Raw genomic sequence first — 22888 nt, forward strand, 5'->3', positions numbered from 1 at the left:
CTGTAACTGGTTTCCTGTCTCTGATGTACACTCTAGTCGGGAATTCAGTCACCTCTACTATAAGTGCTGGGCAGGGACATGAATTCTACATCCTTGTGGACAAACTGAAACACATCTATCTATTATTATCTACCTGACTATCTCTCTCTTTCTACCACATAGTCTTTAATCATTAGGAAAAATAAGGTGAAATTCTGAAAAGCAGAAGATGGTCGGACATACTCATCATCTCCTCCGCACAGGTTTAGCAGAGCCTTCTTATATTCTCCAGATGTGTCATTCTACAATCAATAGAATAGATGAATTATTAAACAAATCGCATTCTGTGGATCAAATATTCTAAGCATCCTGAATTGCTAATTATTATACTAATTCTGCATTACAACCTGCATTTTATTCCAGAGCTGCATTCACAATTCTGCTGGTTGTTATTGGAAACTGTGAACACGCTTGTTGTCAGACACACCCCTAAAGGCTTAGCCAAGCTACTATTAAGCTACTACATCAGATTATGGTACAATATCTGTTTTAAAAACTGTGAAGGGGATTAAAAACTAATTCCCTGCCACTGTTACTGTGGTGTCCCACCACGGTGTTGCTGTTGGTTACACCCTTCGCAAGTATGTGTATTCAGTTATTGCACAGCTGTAGTATTGAAGGGGTTATTGTTTGTTTATATGTCACATGGATCTGTTTAGCCAATGAGAGTACTCTCTTCTTCTATCCTATCATTACTTCTCACTTATGCACTCCTCACCCACTCACAGCACACTGTACAGGGGCTGTAGATAGGAAGTCACATGGGTAGAGGAAGTGTAGGGTCTTTTGTCGTTGGACTCTGTAGAGGAAGGACACAAGCCAGAACGCTCTCTACAGTGGTCCAGTTGGGCCCTGGCCCTCTTCCAGGTCCCCAGTCTCAGTGCGCAGTCTAGAAGCAGACCTAGGCACATGCAACCTACAGTTTCTTCTCAAGTAACTCCACTCAACACTATGCAGTGTTAAACCTTCACTAGAGAGGACAAGTCAGATACCATCTCAACCCACGCCGTGGACAAGGAGAGACACAGTGCAGGACACTATCCATATATAAAAAGTAAAGGAACTGATCCGGATAGAGCAAAGTTGCTAAAAAGCCTATAAGATAAAAGCAGGTGTGCCACCATACTTGTGTGCCAAACCAGCACTGGCACCGTCACAACATAACATCACTGGGCCCGGCTATATCTCCGCCAACCACCATAGAACTGGCGTCACACTTCACCATCTAGCAAGTGACCAACCGGGGTGTACCAACACCGCAGCACCACCACATTACTGAAATCTAAGGCTGCTTGTAGCCTGCAGGCAATAATTGTAATACAGCACAATCAGGGTACCCCCCCTTGGGAGTGACGCAGATGGCAAAAAGTTACCAAGTCTGCCCCCTGTGCCTGGAACCCCCTATGATTACCAGCATCTTATTCACCAGAGCAGCACTGTGCCTGTATTAAGTCAGCAAAGAATGATAAGATCTGAAGTCAGCAGAATTGTGAATGCAGCTCTAGGCTATAGTAAATTGCGTAATAACCCTAGGTTATCCTGAAGTCAATAACTCACTTTAATCATAGAGTACAGAGACTTCTCATACTGGGTCCTGAATGACTCCCGTATGTCCATCATGTCAATCTCACTACGGGAGACCATTATACGAATCAGGGTGTTGTCAGACGTACCTAAGCCCTGAGGAAAGGAAAATCATGTTAATGAGTGACTCAAAATAAAGCTTAGAGGGGTATTTTTATCTCATAGAATGATGGCGTGTCACTAGGATATTTTATCACTTTATAAGTGGCGGGAATAGAACCTATTAGACCCCTGCCAATCCTAAGAATTAAAGGGGTACTCCAGCGGGGGGGGCACTTTTTTGCTTGGACCGGGGAGGAGGCGGCCGAGGGAAAAGACGTCCACTCACTTCCCCGGTTCACTTTCCGGGTGTCTGACGCGGGCCCGAGACGTGATGTCTCAGATCCGCTCAGCCACTCAGTGAAGGAGGCGGGATCCGTTTCAAGTCCGCTCAGATCCCGCCTCTGTCACTGAGTGGCAAAGCGGACATGAGACATATCGTTTCGGACCCGCATCAGAAACCCGGAAGCGGCCGGGAACTAGGTAACGGAGCGCCGCGATGCGGGACCAGCTGTTGGAAACGGGGAGGTGAGTGGACGTCTTTTCCCTCTGACACCTCTTCCCAGGTCCCAGCAAAAAAGTGCCCCCCCCCCGCTGGAGTACCCCTTTAAAGCGACTCTGTACCCACAATCTGACCCCCCCAAACGGCTTGTACCTTCAGATAGCTGCTTTTAATCCAAGATCTGTCCTGCGGTCCGTTTGGCCGGTGATGCAGTTATAAAAAACAACTCTTAAACTTGCAGCCCTGTATCAAATTGTCGTGGCCTAGAGCATCTGTGCATTAGGATTGCAACGCCCCCTCCATCCCTTGTCCCTGCCTTCCTCATCACTAGGAAAGCCCCGGGCAGTATTTTTCCTATTCATCACCTGAACACTGCACAGGTGCCTTAACCATCCAGCTCATGTGCACTGTTGACACAGGTGAGGAATAGAAGAAATTGTTCTAGGGGCCTAATGATGAAGAGGGCGGGGAGGAGGCAAGGAGAGGTGGCACAAGGTTAGGGCATAGACACTCTAGGCCACACCAATTTGACACAGGGCTGCAAGGTTAAAAGTTGTTTTTTTATGACAAGAACTGCATTACCTGCCGAACGGACCCCAGGACAGATCATGGATTAAAAGCCGCTATCCAAAGGTACAAGCGGTTTGGTAAGGGACAGATTGTGGGTACAGAGTCACTTTAAAGGGGAGCAGAGCTAATTCAGTGCTATATCCCCTTTAATTCTTTATCTGTGCAGTGGGAAAAACAGTGAAGGGGTTGCTGAACCAGACTGGGGTCCCTTCTTTCTCAGGATTGGCGGGACCACCACAAATCATAAGTAATATGGGATACCTCTCTAAAATATAAAACTTAGAGATCAGCCATAAAAATGAAGTTTTACTAATAAGCCATTGCCAATCTCATAAGCCGTCATACAGTTATGCTCTCTGCCAGGACTTCTCAGAATCTGACGTGAACAATGTGTTCTGGTCGGTTTCCTGGAATATCAGATTGCTGATATCACCCTGCCTAAAGATTTTCAAGGCCTTCAGCCTTCTGACATAAGTTGTCTAGTAGCCGAGAGACAGAGTGGAAGATTTATCCAACATGGTGTAAAGTGAAACTGTCTCAGTTGCCCCTAGCAACCAATTAGATTCCACTTTTCTTTCCTCACAGACTGTTTGGAAAATGAAAGGTGGAATCTGATTGGTTGCTAGGGGCAACTGAGACAGTTTTACTTTACACCATATTTGATAAATCTCCCCCAGAGAGTATAATTCTCCTAATAAGATGTCATTTAGTGGGAATGTTACAATGTTGAGCTAAGATCTGTATGCCATGACCTTTTTGCCCACATGGATGCGGTTTGATCATTTTTTTTTTTTAATTCGGAAGTCAATGGAAAAACGTATCAAAACGGATGCGCACAAATGTGTCCAAATGCATCAATTTTTCATATGAAACGAATGAAAAAAACTGATTGCAAAAACGCAGTGTGAACTCAGCCTAAGGGTACTATTAGACAGGCCGATGGGGGCCCGATAATAAATGTAAACGAGTGCCGATCTGCTAGATTCAGCCGATTATCGTTCCGTGTAATAGTACCCTAACTCTTTTAAACTCATTTGAAACATTCCTTACATTGGCCAATAGATGGCAGCAAACAGTCCCCTGAATGATGGCTGGATCATTTGGGTAGCCATTCACTTTCATCATTGTTAGCAGTATATATGGAAATACACTGACTAACAATGTTTTCTGCTTGTGTATCATCCCAGAGATCAGCCAATGAATAAAGGTTTTCTCATTCATTGATTGATCACATATCTTTTACATAGGGCAAAAATCTGCCATTTTGTCCCATAATCAACCTCATTTACAGGGGTTGTTCACCAATTTTCTTTTCTTTCAAATCAACTGGTATCAGAAAGTGCTAAAGATTTGTAATTTACTTCTATTAAGTACTTCCAGTACTTTATCAGCTGCTGTATGTCCTGCAGGAAGTGGTGTATTCTCTCCACACAGTGACACAGTGCTCTCTGCTGTCACTTCTGTCCATGTCAGGAACTGTCCAGAGCAGTAGCAAATCCCCATAGAAAACCTCTCCTGCTCTCCAGACTGTAAAGAATACACCACTTCCTGCAGGACATACAGCAGCTCATAAGTACTGGAAGACTTGAAGATTTTTTAATAGAAGTAAATTACAAATCTCTGGCACTTTTTGGCACGAGTTGATTTGGAAGAAAACATTCTACCGCACTTACCTTCATTGCTTTGTACAGTCTGGAAGCAAAGTAATCTCTAAGGCTCCGGACGCATTTTACTGGAACGAAAATAAAACTATATTATTAAGGATAGTAATCCGAGAGGTAACATTTATTATGCCAAATAGTACTCTGCTAGAAGGCTGTAAACAGTCTCTATAGTGCACCATAAAGACCTGAGACGTGACTGGGGATAGCTGATATCTCTAGTCATGTTTTAAGGCTCTCTTAAAGAGCCAGGCATTAACTTTTAGGGCAGCTACCTATAGGTGGCAATAGAGAGGCAGTTTTCTTAATTATGGAAAACTAATTTGCATACTTAATGCCCTTAAAGGGGTACTCCGGTGAAGATCTTTTTCTTTCAAATCAACTGGTTTCCGAAAGCTATATAGACTTGTAATTTACTTCTATTAAAAAAAAAAAAAAAAAAAAAAAAAAAAAACTCAAGTCTTGTAGTACTTATCAGCTGCTGTATGTCCTACAGAAAGTGGTGTATTCTTTCCTGTCTGACACAGAGCTCTCTGCTGCCACCTCTGTCCGTGTCAGGAACTGTCCAGTGCAGGAGAGGTTTTCTATGGGGATTTGCTGCTGATCTGGGCAGTTCCTGACATGGACAGAGGTGGCAGCAGAGAACACTGTGTCAGACTGGAAAGAAAACACTACTTCCTGCAGGACATACAGCAGCTGATGAGTATGGAAAGACTTGAGATTCTTAAATAGAAGTAAATTACAAATCTATATAACTTTCTGGAACCAGCTGATTTGAAAGAAAAAGAGTAGCCCTTTAAGACTCCTAACGAATGTCTGCAAGGAAAACCAGTACCATGAGGATGGAAATCATGTCATATGGCTTCTGCCATTCAATAAATAGTTACTGTCATTAAGCTTTGGTTAGACCATAGGGCTACAAGGGGTGCGGAGGCAGCAGTCACATAGGGCCCTATGATCTGAACAGGCCCCAGAGTCCATTTTCCCCATAAGAAGACATCAGTATTATGAATATAATAAATGGAGTTCTGCTACACATTGTGCATGGGGTCCATATCTGCCCATGAATACACTACTCCTTGTAAGATGTCTTACGGCCTAATAAAATCTTACCTACAGCCAGCATCAACTTCTGAAAGTCCCCAGAGAGTTCCGCCTTTATGCTCTCCTCAATCGGCTTCCCGGCAAGTTTCTCATATTCATCAAAAACTGTAAAATGTATTAATATTTTAAGTTGAATAAGTTAGTATATATGTCTGCAATAACAGACATTGGTCCCCATGTATATAGTGGACCTAACTCTGTATAACCTTAAAGCACATAGGTACAATGCAAAAGTCATTCAAGCAGTCCTATACACTACAAGTTCAGCTCTGCTACATCTACACATGAACAGCACAAGACTATGGAAAGAGAATTCACTCACCAAGTTGGAGATGTGTCTTGCTCCGGCTTCCCAAAATATAGATGAACTGAGCCTCGTCTGTTCCCCATTTTTCTTCACCAGCTGCGTATAGATCCTGAGTACATGAAATAGTCATCAGAGTCCATCTGAGTGTTTAGACCTGTACCGATCGTCACAACGAGCGGGGAGAAGACGGTGTCTGTGCCAGCAAAATCAGTCGGGCTCCATAGACTTACATTATGACCCCAACTGATCACGTGACACACAGCTGGGAGAGAAACCCACTTAGCGCAGTCTACTCCTGGCTTATTCTCCTAATTGGTACAGGTCAGAACAAGCAGTCCCAGACTGGTTAAAACTTTTGACATGTCTCTATAACATGTCAAAAGTTTTCTGTGTTGACACTTTAAATAAGCTTTATATTAGTAGTCCATGCTTTTTTGTCTTATCATACTATTAGTCCCCTGATGAACACATTACTATATGGGAGAAACACGTTGAGACCAGGTTATGTTCACACTAATGAACTGGCGCAAAATAAGCACGGAATTTGAGCGGAGAACAGAAATTCTAAAGCCACAATGACTTCTATGGGATTTCTCTTGCAGAATCCGCCCAAAGATTTGACATGTCAATTATTTGGGGCGGAAAGCGGATCAGTGGCGGAACACTCCGCGCCTAATTTCCACCGTGTAGACAACCGAGCAGAAATCCCATTGAACATTGCTCTGTACATATTTTACAGACGGAATTTCAAGTGGAATACGCACACAGATTTAGCTTGAAATTCCTCACCTATTCCTCAGTGTGAACATATCCTAAATGTCACTCCCATCATGCCCTGACAGCCTTCAGCTGATACAAGCAATGTCTATACATATCTTTCTGGCTCTGTTCTATAAGGTGATTATTCCTGGGGTAAGAAATTACCTGGGCATCTTGTGCCACCAGCTCATCACTCACTATGTCATCTTCTTCCCTTGTGCCCTGCAAAACAAGACCAACGCTATGTGTAGAGGTAATAGTAGCCATCTCTATAGGCATAGATACCACAAAGAAAAAACATGTTGCATATACTATGTATTATGTGTCTTACAGACTCAAAGTCTAACAAATCTGTACCTGCAGCAAAACAATCAGCATTTTTTTAAAATGTCCGCTGGTATCTTTGACAACGTCCGTCTCCAGTTCCCGTCCATAAGCTGCAATACAGCAGAGAACATTGATGAGTGATTATACATACAATCTATTCCCATGTGGTCATTTATTATCATCATTTATCAGCCAGACTTACCGTCCTTATAGGCCTCCACTAGTGCATGAATCTGCTGGTTGTCCCGAGAGGCCAAGATCTCTATGAGACATTTCTCATCAGTCCCCACACCCTAAAATGACAGAAGATGTATCACACCGCAGGCTGAAGGATCATTCGACATGACATACAAATAGCAATAGGGAGCCAATACTCCAGGATTAGGAATCATACATTATCTATCTATGATTCCTTCCTTTCTTACTCCCCACCTTCCTTTCTTCCCTCCCCTCCGCTTCCCTCCCCCTGCCCTTTCCTTCCCCTTTCTTCCTTCCCTCCTTCCTTCCTTCACTGCTTCCTCCCTTTCCCTTCCTACTTCCTTCATTCCTTTCCCCTTCCTTCCTTCATTCATTCCTTTCCCCTTCCTTCCTTCCTCTTTTCTTCCGTTTCTTCCTTTGATCCTCCTTCTCATCTTTACTTTTTCCCTCTTTCCTTCCCTTCTCCTTCCCACCCCCTTCCTCACTCCCTCCCTGACTTGCTTTTTCTTCCTTCCCTTCTGCATTACTTCTATACTATATTTCTTTCTTCTTCCATCCTCCCTCCTTTCTACCATCCATTTCTTACGTTGATCCTCTATCACATCTTTTCCTCTTCCCTATTTCCTTCTCTTCTCTCCTTTCTTCCCCTTTCCTTCCATTCTTCCTCTCTCCCTTCCATTTTTTTCTCCCTTTCAAGCTGCATTCTGTCCTTCCTTCCTCCCTCCATCCTGTCCTTCCATCCTTTCTCTATCCAGTCCTTCCATACTTTCTATCTTTCCTTCCTTTTCAATCCATTTCTTCCTTTCCTCCTCCATCTTATCATTCTTACCTCCTCTATCCCTTCCTTCTCCCTTCTTTCCTTATTCCTTCCTATTCCTTCTCCCTTCCATCAGCCTTTCTTCAGCCTTACAATGAGCATACAGTCACTAGACCTTTGTGCTATTGCAGATGCATTCTATGCATTGGGTTGTATACTGCTCTCATTCGTATACCCTGACACTGCTCTCATTCGTATACCCTGACACTGCTCTCATTCATATACCCTGACAGACAGAGAGGCCTGATAATTCAGTGGACTCCATTGACCTGGCTGCTTCAGCACTCAGGTGTATAACGTACAGTGAATATTATCTGGTATTATAGATACTAACATCAATGGCGTCTTTTATTTCCTTAGCGTCAAAGTATGCCGGAGGTCGCATGAGGCCGACAATAAGTCTTTCAAATTTCCCGGTGAGTTCATACTTCAAGTCATCAATAAGATCCTAAGGAAAAACAGAGAAACCAAGTATAAACCATGGAACGTCTTAATTCTCACTAGTGACAGATGCTGAGGGACAAGAGATCATAATAACCATCTGCTATATTCTATAAGGAGAAAAAATAGACATGGCCGCACATCCATAAAGATATGACTGATCGCTATGTCTGTCAGCATTGGGATTGCTAGGCAGCTGAGCCGCTCCCTTCTCAGGCGCTGTTATTGTGGCAGTGGTGGTCACTTTGTGGCGCTGCGCCATTGTTTGATTAGGGACCCACACGAATCAGGAGCGTGAAGTGGTGTGTGGGCTTATACACTTTGATCACTTAGTAAAGTACAGTAATGTTAGTATGTATTGTGCTGGGAAGCGAAAGGTTCATTGATAAGTGTATGGATGTGCGGCCTGTCTGTGTTTTCTCCCTATAGAATTACCGTCTGCTATATATTTAGAAGACAAGTAGTCGGAGCTCATGAATCAGCAGTCACTGGGTCACTGGTCTGTAGTTACCTTGCCATACAGGGATTTGTAGGCCTGTATAATCTCAATACGCTGCTGGTTGCTTCGGGACGTGATGAGATCTAAGATGGCTTCTTTATCGCTGCCTACAGGTAGAATGGAGCCATGAGTGAACATTGTAAAATGAAGAACATTGAAAGAAGTCCAGGGACAAGCTCAACTATCCAGTGCACCTTACAATACTGCCCCCTCTTTTGGGCCAAGAGACTTTATGGGCCCCCCTCAGGCTCCTGGGTGAAAGGGCATCTCTATATTTATCACAATCACATAACAGTGTTGATACCATTGTCCTCATAAGAACACAAAAACAGGATGTTTAATGGGGTTCTCCAGTCTTTAAAAAATAAAGCAATGGAACTTTAAGTCAACTTGAAGTTGCAAAAATAATGATTTATCTTGTACTTGAAACGATACAAATAAAGTCTTTCACATAAATAGAATACAAAAAGTCACCACAGTGTATAGGACGGACGCCAGATGGTCTTCGCACCACGCTCCGGTGCACGGCAAATCTCAGTCCTTTCGAGGCTCTCACCCTCTGGGGAATGATGACGTAGACTCGTACGCTACGTTTCGAGGGAGGAGCCCTCTTTCTCAAGCGCTGAGAAAGAGGGCTCCTCCCTCGAAACGTAGCGTACGAGTCTACGTCATCATTCCCCAGAGGGTGAGAGCCTCGAAAGGACTGAGATTTGTGCAATGTATATAGCACCATATAAACGTGTGCTCAACAATGGTGGTCAATGAATAAATTGTGTTACCGAAGCTTTAGGCATAGGGGTTTTTAAAGTTTCACACCAGGTGTAAAAGTATCATGTATGTAAATTTTTTTTTTTTTTTTTTCTCTTTTAAGCAGGTGAGTGCATTTTTGCAAACCTCATTCACACAACAAATCTAATCCTGAAGAATTCCTTTAACGTTTCTCTACACAATACATACCAAATCCCTTCATAGCCTTATAAAGGGCTTCAGCATCTTGGCTGGCATCAAAATCAGGGTAATCCTTCACGGATCCTCTGTAGCGGCCTCCCTGCAATACAGAGAAGGAGTTTTGTGTGTTACATTAAAAATGTTTATGGCTCCAATAATTATAAAATAGAAATAAAAAATTCTGTAAAAAAAATCTGTGTATTATTTTTGTTTGTTTGTTTAAACATTTTTAAATGTTAAACATAAAAACTATAAAAATATATATATTATATTTATTATACATCAAACACTAAAATATCTAAATATAAAAATGTAAAAATCTATATATTCTAAGGTGTAAGTCTTCATTTTATGCCTCAAAATACATTTGTGAACACAGAAAAATAGTCAAAAGTTTCAGTCCTTCTAGTTCTGGGACATGTAACTCCACACATGTACCACTAGAGGGTGCCATAGCACACATTTACATCCTGTTTTTGATTTACACCAATAACAATGCCGGTCGCAGAGCCCCCAAATAGCTGAGCCCACCTTGCCCAGGGATTAAGGTAAATAAGTACTTGTCAGGCGCTATTACATATGTTGGTGCTATATGAAAAATGTAAATCAAAGTCAGCAAATGTACAGTCTGTCCACTAGAGGTCGCACATGCTGATTTCTAAGCTTTATAAGCGTGAGCTGTGCCACGTGTTAGATGGTGGTGCTACATCTCAGTATATAATACATGTACGGTATGTTACATATCATCATTTGCGGTTAAAGGAGAAGTCGCTGTTAATCTCAGTTTCTTAAAAAAAAAGAACACATGGACATAAGAAACCGAAAGGCGCTTCAGCTTTACGCTGTCTGTATAGGATCCGATTACTCTTGCCTGTAAATCTTCCACCGATGAACCGTATTAGGATTACAATCCAGGATCATCTACTGTGCGCCGTTAACCCATTAGCTCCCTGGTGGGTCTGTTCCTGAGTCTTATGACCCTTCTCTGGTAACCTGAAAGGGATTTCTTACAATATCATGGCTCACATGGCTGGTACTAGGGATGGGTTCACAGTAGCACAAAAAGCACTGTAGAAACTGGCGCCACAAACAGTGCAGTGTCACCGCTCACAACACCGCTCCCATTGACTTTAACGGGAGCCTGTGAGATGCGCTGAAACAAAGGGACGTTGCTTCTTGTTAGCATGGTTCTGCATGCTGAAGAACCTCTGTAACTGGCCCAAAAGCCTTCCCAGTAGTGTAAGAGTAAACAACAAACAGTAGAGGGCGCTATGACATATACTTCCCAGTGCTATAATTGTATACGTCATTGGTTTCTTTACATTTAAAATAAGTAAATAATTTCTTAAGGTGATTGAGTTGTGTTGGATTAGTCGATTCACAGCAAGGTGTAGTAATAGTAGTAATAATAGTTGTAGCAGTAGTAGTCAGAGTAGGGGTGGTTATAATAGTAGTGGTAGTAGTAGTAGTTATAGTAGTGGTAATAATATTGGTGGTAGTAGTAATAGTAGTAGTAGTAATAATAATAATAGTGGCAGTAGTAATAATAATAATAATACTAGTGGTGGTAGTAGTAATAGTAGTGGTAGTAGAAGAATAGTAGTAGTAGTATTAATAGTGGGGATGGTAATAGTAATGGTAATAGCAGTAGTACTAGTAATAGTAATAATAGTGGCAGTAGTAGTGGTAGTAGTAATAATAGTGGTGGTAGTAGTAGTAGTAATAGTAGTAGTGGTAGTAATAATAGTGGTGGTAGTAGTAGTAGTGGTAGTAGTAGTAGTGGTGGTGGTGGTAGTAGTAGTAATAGTAGTGGTGGTAGTAGTAGTAGTGGCAGTAGTAATAATAGTGGTGGTAGTAATAGTAGTAGTAGTAGTAGTAGTGGTGGTGGTAGTAATAGTAGTGGTGGTAGTAGTGGTAATAATAGTGGTGGTAGTAATAGTAGTAGTAGTAGTGGTGGTGGTGGTGGTAGTAGTAGTAATAGTAGTGGTGGTAGTAGTAGTAGTAGTGGTGGTAGTAGTAGTAATAGTAGTGGTGGTAGTAGTAGTAGTGGTGGTGGTGGTGGTAGTAGTAGTAATAGTAGTGGTGGTAGTAGTAGTAGTAGTGGTGGTAGTAGTAGTAATAGTAGTGGTGGTAGTAGTAGTAGTGGTGGTGGTGGTGGTGGTAGTAGTAGTAGTGATAGTAGTAGTGGTAGCAGCAGCAGCAGTAGTAATAGTAGTGGTGGTGGTGGTGGTAGTAGACACAATAGTAGTGGCAGTAGTAATAATAATAGTGGTGGTGGTAGTAGCAGCAGTAGTAATAATAGTGGTGGTGGCAGTAGTAATAGTAGTGGCAATAGTAATAATAATAATAGTGGTGGTGGTAGTAGTAGTAGTAGTAATAATAGTGGTGGTGGTAGTAATAGTAAAAACTAGGGAATTTCATGGGAAAAGACACATATAACACAAGGCCAGATGGGGAGAAAGATCTCAGTGTGGTAAATCAATATAAAATTAGAAATTATAAGTGCTGCAATATTATTTGTACCAATTGCAACACTACCATCTAGTGGTCACTGAAATTATAGCAATGACAAGTATTTAACCTGCAATTCAGTGATGGCATGGATGTAGTGTAATATGATATAGTATAATGGAGGAGACTGTTTGTAACCCCTTAGCGGCCAGCCAGGTAATGAATAGAGCACCACAAGTAAGGCCCTACAGATTCCAATTCCTATGCGACCACAGTCTCTCCTCCATTATACTATATCATATTACACTACATCTATGCTGTCACTGCATTGCAGGTTAAATACTTGTCATTGCTATAATTTCAGTGACCACTAGATGGTAGTTTTGCAATTGGTACACATAATATTGCAGCACTTATAATTTCTAATTTTATATTGATTTACCACACTGAGATCTTTCTCCCCCTCTGTTATCTGTGTCTTTTCCCATGAAATTCGTAAATGTAAATAAAGGACTTTGTTATACTTCTAAATAATTGTGCAATTTTTTTTTCGGTTTTCTATATGGTTTTGTTGCACTGTATGTTGTTTAGGCAGGACTTTCTTTTGGGTTGGGTAGTAGTAGTGTCAATAGTAATAATAATAGTGGTGGTGGTAGTAGTAGTAGAAGTAGTAGTAGTAATAGTAGTGGTGGTAGTAGTAGTAATCATAGTGGTGGTGGTGGTAGTAGTAATAGTAGTAACAATAGTAGTGGCAGTAGAAATAATATTAGTGGTGGTAGTAGTTATAATAATAATAATAATAATAATAATAATAATAGTGGTAGTAGTAGTAGTAGTAGTGTAGTGGTGTAGTAGTAGTAAAAGAAGTGGTGGTAGTAGTTATAATAATAATAATAATAATAATAATAATAATAGTGGTAGTAGTAGTAGTAGTAGTGTAGTGGTGTAGTAGTAGTAACAGAAGTGGTGGTAGTAGTAGTAGTAGTAACAATAGTAGTGGCAGTAGTAATAATAATAGTGGTGGTAGTGGTAGTAGTAATAGTGGTGGTAGTAGTAATAGTGTTGGTAGTAGTAGTAGTAGTAATAATAATAATAATAGTGGTGGTAGTAGTAGTAGTAGTAGTAGTAATAGTGGTGGTAGTAGTAGTAGTAATAATAATAATAATAGTGGTGGTAGTAGTAATAGTAGTGGTGGTAGTAGTAGTAATAATAATAATAATAATAGTGGTGGTAGTAGTAGTAGTAATAATAATAATAATAATAATAATAGTGGTGGTAGTAGTAATAGTAGTGGTGGTAGTAGTAATAATAATAATAATAATAATAATAGTGGTGGTAGTAGTAGTAGTAGTAGTAGTAATAATAATAATAATAATAATAATAGTGGTGGTAGTAGTAATAGTAGTGGTGGTAGTAGTAGTAATAATAATAGTGGTGGTAGTAGTAATAGTAGTGGTGGTAGTAGTAGTAATAATAATAGTGGTGGTAGTAGTAGTAGTAGTAGAAGTAATAATAATAATAATAATAATAGTGGTGGTAGTAGTAATAGTAGTGGTGGTAGTAGTAGTAATAATAATAATAATAATAGTGGTGGTAGTAATAGTGGTGGTAGTAGTAGTAGTAGTAGTAGTAATAGTGGTGGTGGTAGTAGTAGTAGTAATAGTAGTGGTGGTAGTAGTAGTAATCATAGTGGTGGTAGTAGTAATAGTAGTAACAATAGTAGTGGCAGTAGAAATAATATTAGTGGTGGTAGTAATAATAATAATAATAATAATAATAATAATAATAGTGGTGGTAGTAGTAGTGTAGTGGTGTAGTAGTAGTAGTAACAGAAGTGGTGGAAGTAGTAGTAGTAACAATAGTAGTGGCAGTAGTAATAATAATAGTGGTGGTAGTAGTAGTAGTAGTAGTAGTAGTAGTAATAGTGGTGGTAGTAGTAGTAGTAATAGTGGTGGTAGTAGTAGTAGTAGTAGTAGTAGTAGTAATAATAATAATAATAGTAGTGGTGGTAGTAGTAGTAGTAGTAGTAGTAGTAGTAGTAATAGTGGTGGTAGTAGTAGTAATAGTGGTGGTGGTGGTGGTAGTAGTAGTAGTAGTAGTAATAATAATAATAATAATAATAATAGTGGTGGTAGTAGTAATAGTAGTGGTGGTAGTAGTAATAATAATAATAATAGTGGTGGTAGTAGTAGTAGTAGTAATAGTGGTGGTAGTAGTAATAGTAGTGGTGGTAGTAGTAATAATAATAATAATAATAATAGTGGTGGTAGTAGTAGTAGTAGTAGTAGTAATAATAATAATAATAATAGTGGTGGTAGTAGTAGTAGTAGTAGTAATAGTGGTGGTAGTAGTAGTAGTAGTAATAGTGGTGGTAGTAGTAGTAGTAGTAATAATAATAATAATAGTGGTGGTAGTAGTAATAGTAGTAGTAGTAATAATAATAATAATAATAGTGGTGGTAGTAGTAGTAGTAGTAGTAGTAATAGTGGTGGAGGAGTACCTATGCTTGTGTGAGGAGTGCCTATGCTTGTGTGAGGAGTGCCTATGCTTGTGTGAGAAGTGCCTATGCTTGTGTGAGGAGTGCCTATGCTTGTGTGAGGAGTGCCTATGCTTGTGTGAGGAGTGCCTATGCTTGATTGAGGAGTGCCTATGCTTGTGTGAGAAGTGCCTATGCTTGTGTGAGGAGTGCCTATGCTTGTGTGAGGAGTGCCTCTGTGAGGAGTACCTATGCTATGCTTGTGTAAGGAGTGCCTCTGTGAGGAGTACCTATGCTATGCTTGTGTGAGGAGTGCCTATGCTTGTGTGAGGAGTGCCTATGCTTGTGTAAGGAGTGCCTCTGTGAGGAGTACCTATGCTATGCTTGTGTAAGGAGTGCCTCTGTGAGGAGTACCTATGCTATGCTTGTGTGAGGAGTGCCTATGCTTGTGTGAGGAGTGCCTATGCTTGTGTGAGGAATGCCTATGCTTGTGTGAGGAGTGCCTATGCTTGTGTGAGGAATGCCTATGCTTGTGTGAGGAGTGCCTATGCTTGTGTGAGGAGTGCCTATGCTTGTGTGAGGAATGCCTATGCTTGTGTGAGGAGTGGCTCTAAACTTTCTATAGTTGGTGGCAGGGCATGGTAGGCGGCTGCCCGGGGGCCCTTGCATCCTAGGGGGCCCCTGCCCGCTGTGACATACCCGTATTTTTCGCTTTATAAGACGCACTTTTTTTCCTCCCAAAGTGGGAGGAAAAACTAAGTGCGTCCTATAAAGCGAAGGCGACTCCCAAGCAGTGCCGAGCACCGCAAGAAAACCGTCCCATCCGCCCCCTCTATTGCCGCTCACTATGCATATGCATAGGGAGCGACCTTGAGCGACCACCTCCACCCGCCCAGCCCGCCCCATCTATTGCCGCTCAGCTGAGCCGATCAGAAGCCCAGGAAAGTGCAATGAGCAGCACTTTCCTGGGCTTCTGATCGGCTCAGCTAAGCGGCAATAGAAGGGGCGGGCTGGGCGGGCGGTCCTGGAACTCACAGACCCTGCCTGTGTCCCGGATGTGTCGTGCAGCCTCTATCATTCATGATAGAGGCTGCAGGACACTTCCGGCACAGGCAGTCTCTCTGTACCCCGCTGCCTGTGCCCGGAGGATGACGGGAGTGCGTGCTGCCGGGAGACATCAGCTGCTGGGGCTGGTGGACGGGCTTGGTGTTTTTCTGTTCAGCAGGGGGCACTGGCTACTATTGGGGGCACTGGCTACTATGGGGGGTACTGGCTACTATGGGGGCACTGGCTACTATGTGGGGGCACTGGCTACTATGGGGGGCACTATATGGGGGCATTGTCTACTATTTGGGGCACTATATGCAAAGATGGGGGGTTTTGATGGCAGTGGCCGTGGGGGGGGGGGCCCAATTCGCACCTCTGCCCAGGGGCCCATAATGCTGTTAAGACGGTTGGTGGATTTGTTTCCTTCTTGTAACCAGCTGTAGAACTGTTAATAATTTATCATTATTGGGTCTGAGCATTGCACAGGGGTCTGGTTACACTACAGAAGCCGAGCGCCCAGAGGTCAGTGAGATCACATGGCCGCCCATTGTACAGCGCTGTGATAGCAGAATGATACTAGACACCAATAAAAGGGATTGCAGGACATCAGACAAACATTACTTTTTTTTTACCGAAACAGTGCCACTCTTGTTTATGGGTCATGCGTGGTATTGCAGCTTAGCCTCATTCAAGTGACTGGGCACTAAAGGCAATACTATATATTATATATAGGGCTCTATCTATTGACTAAAGATGAGATCCTATATGGATGGAAATGATTACATAGCTCCCAATGGAATCCATGTCTCTTAAGAGTCCCTGAATGGATCGCGGTCCTCTACTACTCAGAACAGCTTCAGGAATCTAGCATTTACCGGAAAGTGACTATATACTCAGTGCATACATTCTGTATTCTCAGCACTAAACAATCTCTGTTCCCCTTCTATCAATAGTCCCAAGTCTACCAGCATCACTTCCGAGGGTTGTCTTCTGGGGTTGACCTCTCTGATGACCTGTTTCCACTATAGATCTGTGACTATAACACTATAAGAAGTCAGAATTAAAGATTAGCTTTCCTAAACCACCAAAGTTGAAGGATTGGGTAGTAGATAGTAGGTAATTCTTGAAGAAAATGTGGGTTAAAGGGGTACTCTAGCGGAAATAAAACATTTTTTAAATCATCTAGTGCCAGTTATAAAAGTTTAAAAAAATTTGTAAATTACTTATAGTTAATAATCTCAAGTCTTCCAGTACTTATCGGCTGTTGTATGCCCAGCAGGAAGTGATTTATTCTTTCCAGTCTGACACAGTGCTCTCTGCTGCCACCTCTCTCCTTGTCAGGAACTGTCCAGAGCAATAGCAAATCCCCATAGAAAACCTTTCTTGCACTGGGCAGCAAAGGTGGCAGCAGAGAGTGTCAACCTAATAGAATACACCACTTCCTGCAGGGCATACAGCAGCTGATAAGTACTGGAAGACTTTTTTTTTTTTATACAGGAAGACTTCTATTTTTTAATCGAAGTAATTTACAAATTTGTATAACTTTCTTAAACCAGCTGATTTGATTTTTTTTCTTCATCAGAGCACCTCTCTAAACAAAGAGAGTCTCTCATCTGGAGTACCCAACATGTCTTTGCATTACATGGACAACCCACTGGTTTAAAACACAACTGTGTAATCCTTAATTTCCCCTGCGGAGGCGCTGTGAGCAATAGAGGGCAAGGAAACCAGACGACTCCATTGATGCACATTGAAACCCTAGAGCTTGTACATTCTTAGAATCTGTGACTAGTCGTTCCTGACTAGTCATTCCATTTTAAAGCATATTTTCCTTTAAATAACAGCTTGAACTTCTACATGTTAGGAAAGTTCCCATTAGGTTCCACCTGTTATTTCTTGCACCACAGATAATGGGGCACAGTGATAACTCCAGTAACATTTACATTCATCTGTGACTCCATGTTGTGGGGTATAGGGCCGTACATTCCTCCCTTGTCTGCTGACTTTTTTGGGGGAGTAATCTTCTACGTTTCACTTGTCTGAGTCACCCAGAGCTGTCCCTTTACTATAAATATCCCCTCTAAGGGAGACGTAGCATTCTCTACATATCTTGGCAAGTGATCCTAAATATACTGGGAGTGTTGGGAAATCACCAGCGTTCCCATTCCTCACAACCATTGCTCCGAATGCTCAACAATCGGATTGACTTTTATGGTTCTAAAGGAAAAATATTTTAATCAGAATTAGTGAAACACAACCGCTGTCTACTGTGTACCCTATGCCAGCTGGTGCCCGGCATGACTTTGCAGGGAGAATTTGCTTTACGGCAGTGACAAACCCATATATCACAGGGACGTTTCAAAAGTTTCAGTCCATTGTGATCTCACATATCAGAAGTAGGTGGGAGAAGCACACCATAGCGCGCTTCACTTCCCCACTGTCACTAATCTCCATCCAGCCCTATAGACCAGGGATGGGGAACCTTCGGCCCTCCAGCTGTTGCTAAACTTTAATTCCCATCATGCCTTTGGCTCTCCTGGCATGACGAGAATGGTAGTCTTCCAACTGCTGGAGGGCCGAAGGTTCCCTCATCCCTACTATAGACCAATGATGGAGCTGCATGCTATAAACAATCAGATAGTGAAGCCCCTTCCTGCCCCACAATCCTTTACCTTTGATGACATGATGATCCTGGTCAAATCTTCGGAGGAAAACAAGGACCTGTAAGAGATAAAAGAATTACTGAAGAGTGTAAAGAAGAAGAGACTACTAAGTAAAAAGAAAAGACACAATACTAGTAGAATAGTTAAAATGTATAGAACAACTGCAAATAAAAAGTATCAGTATACAAGACCTTCAGTCCTTCCCTTCAGTCCTGGTGTATTCTGTGATATAAAGCTGGGAGGCAACCAGGGGTGTTGGTAGGATCTGAAGATACTGCACCTGGTGCATCATAGGGGATGCTGGCAGAGGGATGGAAGTAGATACAGGTGGTGGTCACTGATACTGGGTGGTACGGGGCACCAGGTGATAGGTGCCCAGAGCAAATTTACATGTACAGTACCAACCAAGTCTATCTAGATACAGAAGCATGGGATGTAATGCTGTATACCAAGGCATACTAAAGGAATCTGGAAGGCTAAGGGGTAATAGCTGAGGAAGTCCCTAAAGAACACAGACATTATTTTTGTCTTTAATCTCTGCAGTGCAAACACCTACATTTGCAACTTTTTTAGTTGTCGACACAGCAGGGAACCATAAGCTCACGCTGTGACAGTATCTCTTGTGGCTGCTGGCAGTGTCTGCCTCTAGCCACAAGGAGCGCTCTTTCCTTCCAGCAACCGGTGCAAGTAACGTCACTCATGCAAAGCAAGGAGAAGAGTGGCTGGGGGACATACAGGTGACAGCTTTTTCGTTTATGTTACAGATGAAGGGGTAGTGGTATGATAATGAAGGGGCAGGAAGATGATGAAGGGGTTTGTAGTAGTATAATGATTAAGAGGCAGGAGCATGATGAAGAGGATAGTAGTATAATGAAGGGGGTAGTGGTATGATGATGGAGGGGCAGGAGGGTGAAGGGGGTAGTAGTATGATGATATAAGGTGCAGCTGCATCATATAGGCACAAACTACCAGTATATATGGTGTCCTACCTTGGGTGTTACTATTGGATAAAGCCTGTACTTGTTATGTAGAACTGGTGATGAAAGTAGTGATAAAGTTTTGCCACTAGATATCGCTGTATTAGATGTGTGTATTCAGATGCTGCACAGCTGAAGTATGTAAAGGTTTATTGTTTATTTGTGTGACACATGGATCTGCGAACCAACAAGATTATGTTCTTCTTCTCTCCTATCACCTCTCTTTTTACTTCTTCTGTTGCACTCTTCACCCACTCACAGCACACTTTAGACACACTCAGTGGCGGTCTTTGGCACCAAGCACCCCAAGCAATCGCTTGGGGCCCCCAACATCCAGGGGGGCCCCGCTCTTGTGCTCAAGACCGCTGGACAGGGCCGCTGCCCCGCTCACTGCTGCCATCTGAACTGTAGCTATGAGCACTCGTAATGAGCGCTCATAGTTACATGCAGCAGCACTGACAGGGCGGGAGACATTGGCTCCCTTCCTATCAGTCACTATTGTGGCCGCAGGAAGGGTTTTCCCTGCGGTCACAAGTGGCAGCTTTGTCCTTGTGGTGCTGGCGCTCCAGTGACATCACTGGAGCATCGGCACCAGGACAAGGGGAGTGCAGGAGGTCTATATCCAAGTGGGGGAGCACACAGGGGGGCTATATACTACTGGGGGAGCACACAGGGGTCTATATACTACTGGTAGGGCACACAGGGGGTCTATATACTACTGGTGGGGCACACAGGGGGTCTATATACTACTGGGAGAACATACAGGGGGTCTATATACTACTTGTGAGGCACACAGGTGGTCTATATAACTGGGGGAGCACACAGGGGGCTGTATACTACTGGGGCAGCACACAAGGGGTCTATATAATACTGGTGGGGCACACAGGGGGTCTATATACTACTGGGGGAACCACACAGGGGGTTTATATACTACTGGAGGAGCACACAGGGGTCTATATCCAAGTGGGGGAGCACATAGGAGGTCTATATTCAAGTGGGGGAGCACACAGGGGGGCTAAATACCCCTGAGGGAGCACACAGGGGACCTATATACTAGTGGGGCAGCACACAGGAGGTCTATATACTTCTGGGGGAGCACACGGGGGGGCTATATATAACTAGGGGAACACACAGGGGTCTATATACTATTGGGGGAAGCAAACAAGGGGTATATACTACTGGGGGCAGGACACAAGGGGTATATACTATTGGGGGCAGCACACAAGGAGTATATATTACTGGCGGTAGCGCACAAGGGGTATATACTACTGGGGGCAACACACAGCGTTCTATTGTTTTGGAACGCGTGACGAGGGGGGGGGGCCCAGACATAACTTTGCTTGGGGCCCCAGAAATGCCAAGACCGCCCCTGGATACACTAAGGAAGGAAGTCACATGGGTAGAGGAAGTGCATAGGTCTTTCGTGTTGGACATTGTAGAGGAAGGATGCAAGCTCTGCAGTGGTCATCTTTGGGCTCAGGCCCTCTGCCAGGTCCCCTACTTAGTTCAGTCTTAGTCAGAACCCTGTATGGGTAGGAAGCAAGACAGGAAACAACTAACAGTTTTCTTCTTAGTGATGCTACACAACACTATGCAGTGTTAAACCCTTTCAAAAGAGGACAAGTCAGAGACAACCTTAACCCACGCCGTGGACTAGGAGAGTCACAGAGCAGGACAGTATCCACAGACAGCAGTAAGATAGGAACTGATCCGGATAGAGCAAAGTTGCTAGGAGCCTAGGAACTCTATCTCACAGCGCGGTTGTCAGCAGGGAACCCTCAGCATTCCGCTGAACCCAGGTAAGAAGGTCTGGGCCTTGTGTCACCCTCTAGGACGGGTCCCCGAAATCTAGTGGGCATAAGGTGGTGTGAAGACTAACAAGTCAATACACGGGCACAAGTATTCTTCTTCTTCGTATTCTTCTACGTCATCCTCCAACATCCCGGCAGAGTACAGTACTACTTGGGTTGGGACTCTCACGAATCCTCCTCTCTGCTACTCTGCTTCTTTGTATCCTTCAACATGCTACTAAGTTAGCACGAATGTATTCCTCACTCTGTTCCTGACGCAGATCTGGTTATTGTACTATCAAGTGTCTTAACAAGTACTTTATCAAGGGAACTATCAAATGTAACTTATCTTGTCAAAGTAAAGCTGTATAACTTGCTGCACACTAGTTACTTTCAAGTAAAACCAAGCTTATTTATGATAAAGAGCCTCCGTGATTCTTCAATCCGCACGGACACAGTATACACTACAGCCTTAGGACATTTCTCCTTTCTGTGGGTGGCAGTTTCGATAGTCCGGAAGGGTTACTACACCACTCCGGCCCACCGTGACATCATCCCAAGGGACCCTGTAGCAGTCTGGCAGGACACTGTTCACAGGGGAAAAGTACCTGATACTGGGGTGTGTAATATACTGGGGACCTGATACTGGGGTGTGTAATATACTGGGGACCTGATACTGGGGTGTGTAATATACTGGGGACCTGACACTGGGATGTGTAATATAGTGGGTACCTGACACTGGGGTGTGTAATATACTGGGGACCTGATACTGGGGTGTGTAATATACTAGGGAACTCCTTTTGTGTTGTTCTGACTGTAAAATTCTGAAAAGAAAAAAAACAGGTGACAAACCACACCGACAATAGGCCACACCTACCAAGACCACACCCGCAATAAGCCACACCCCTTGCTGTCAACGCTAAAGTGTCCCTGGAAAAAGATTTCAAATGTTGGCAGCTATGTACACCACACACTCACTAGGCAGACACACCAATCATACAAGGGACACGTGGCACATAGACAAGTCATACGTAGAAAACTGACATATGCTTTTATATCCCATTGTACATTATAGTCTTATAATCTTGTATGTTATCACAACACTGCTGTGTATACCCTGGCTGCTTCCTGTGCTCCAGTTGGCAGTAATGGCCGGTCATGGATGACTGATTTCCTCTGTGGCATGAATAGAGGACGAGGCTCGCTGCTCATTGATTACAGTACGGTCTAGTCTGGGGGCTGATATCACGCTGGGCTTTGTTCACATTCAGAGTCTGGATGTTCTAGCCTGACCTCAATACACAGCTCATGGACCAAAGGGAACCCGCAATAGAGTGCACTATAAACTGTATAGTCATCAGGTATCGCACCATCTGGACATGATCACAATAGAGGTTTTCTAATCCCACATCAGCCATCAACCTTGTGATTCTAGGTTTCTTTTAAACTGAAAACAGGAAATTTAGAGTAAAAGCCATCTTTCTCCTGTCTCATGCCTCTCGCGGCCCTGGTGTTTGTATCTTCAAGGCCGCTCTCTTTCCTCCATGCTCTTTGATACTCCTCTGAACCCTTTTATGGCATATTATTCACAGTGCAGCAATCTTGGCTCGGCCTCAGAAATCTTCCTGGAGACCCTGCTGCAAATCACATCCCGGAGGTTTAGGCATGACTCAAGTATCTTGGAATGGA

At 42.9% G+C, this 22888-nt stretch overlaps 1 protein-coding gene across 2 annotated transcripts in view; it reads right to left on the reverse strand.

Moving 5' to 3' along the window:
• The window catches only part of ANXA6 (annexin A6), a 47967-nt gene that overhangs the window by 15766 nt on the left and 9313 nt on the right, over positions 1–22888 (reverse strand). For both annotated transcript variants that reach the window (XM_069969124.1, XM_069969123.1), the window contains exons 2-13: positions 18442–18490; positions 9805–9895; positions 8860–8954; positions 8242–8355; positions 7095–7185; positions 6923–7002; positions 6731–6787; positions 5822–5915; positions 5509–5604; positions 4408–4466; positions 1597–1719; positions 223–281 (exon numbers count right to left, since the gene is read on the reverse strand). In XM_069969124.1, coding sequence (XP_069825225.1) covers positions 223–281; positions 1597–1719; positions 4408–4466; positions 5509–5604; positions 5822–5915; positions 6731–6787; positions 6923–7002; positions 7095–7185; positions 8242–8355; positions 8860–8954; positions 9805–9895; positions 18442–18453 — 971 coding nt within the window. In that variant the 5' untranslated portion in view covers positions 18454–18490. The remainder of the gene's footprint in view (positions 1–222; positions 282–1596; positions 1720–4407; positions 4467–5508; positions 5605–5821; positions 5916–6730; positions 6788–6922; positions 7003–7094; positions 7186–8241; positions 8356–8859; positions 8955–9804; positions 9896–18441; positions 18491–22888) is intronic.

This window comes from Dendropsophus ebraccatus, chromosome 1 (genome assembly GCF_027789765.1).
Source record: "Dendropsophus ebraccatus isolate aDenEbr1 chromosome 1, aDenEbr1.pat, whole genome shotgun sequence".
NCBI lineage: Eukaryota > Metazoa > Chordata > Amphibia > Anura > Hylidae > Dendropsophus > Dendropsophus ebraccatus.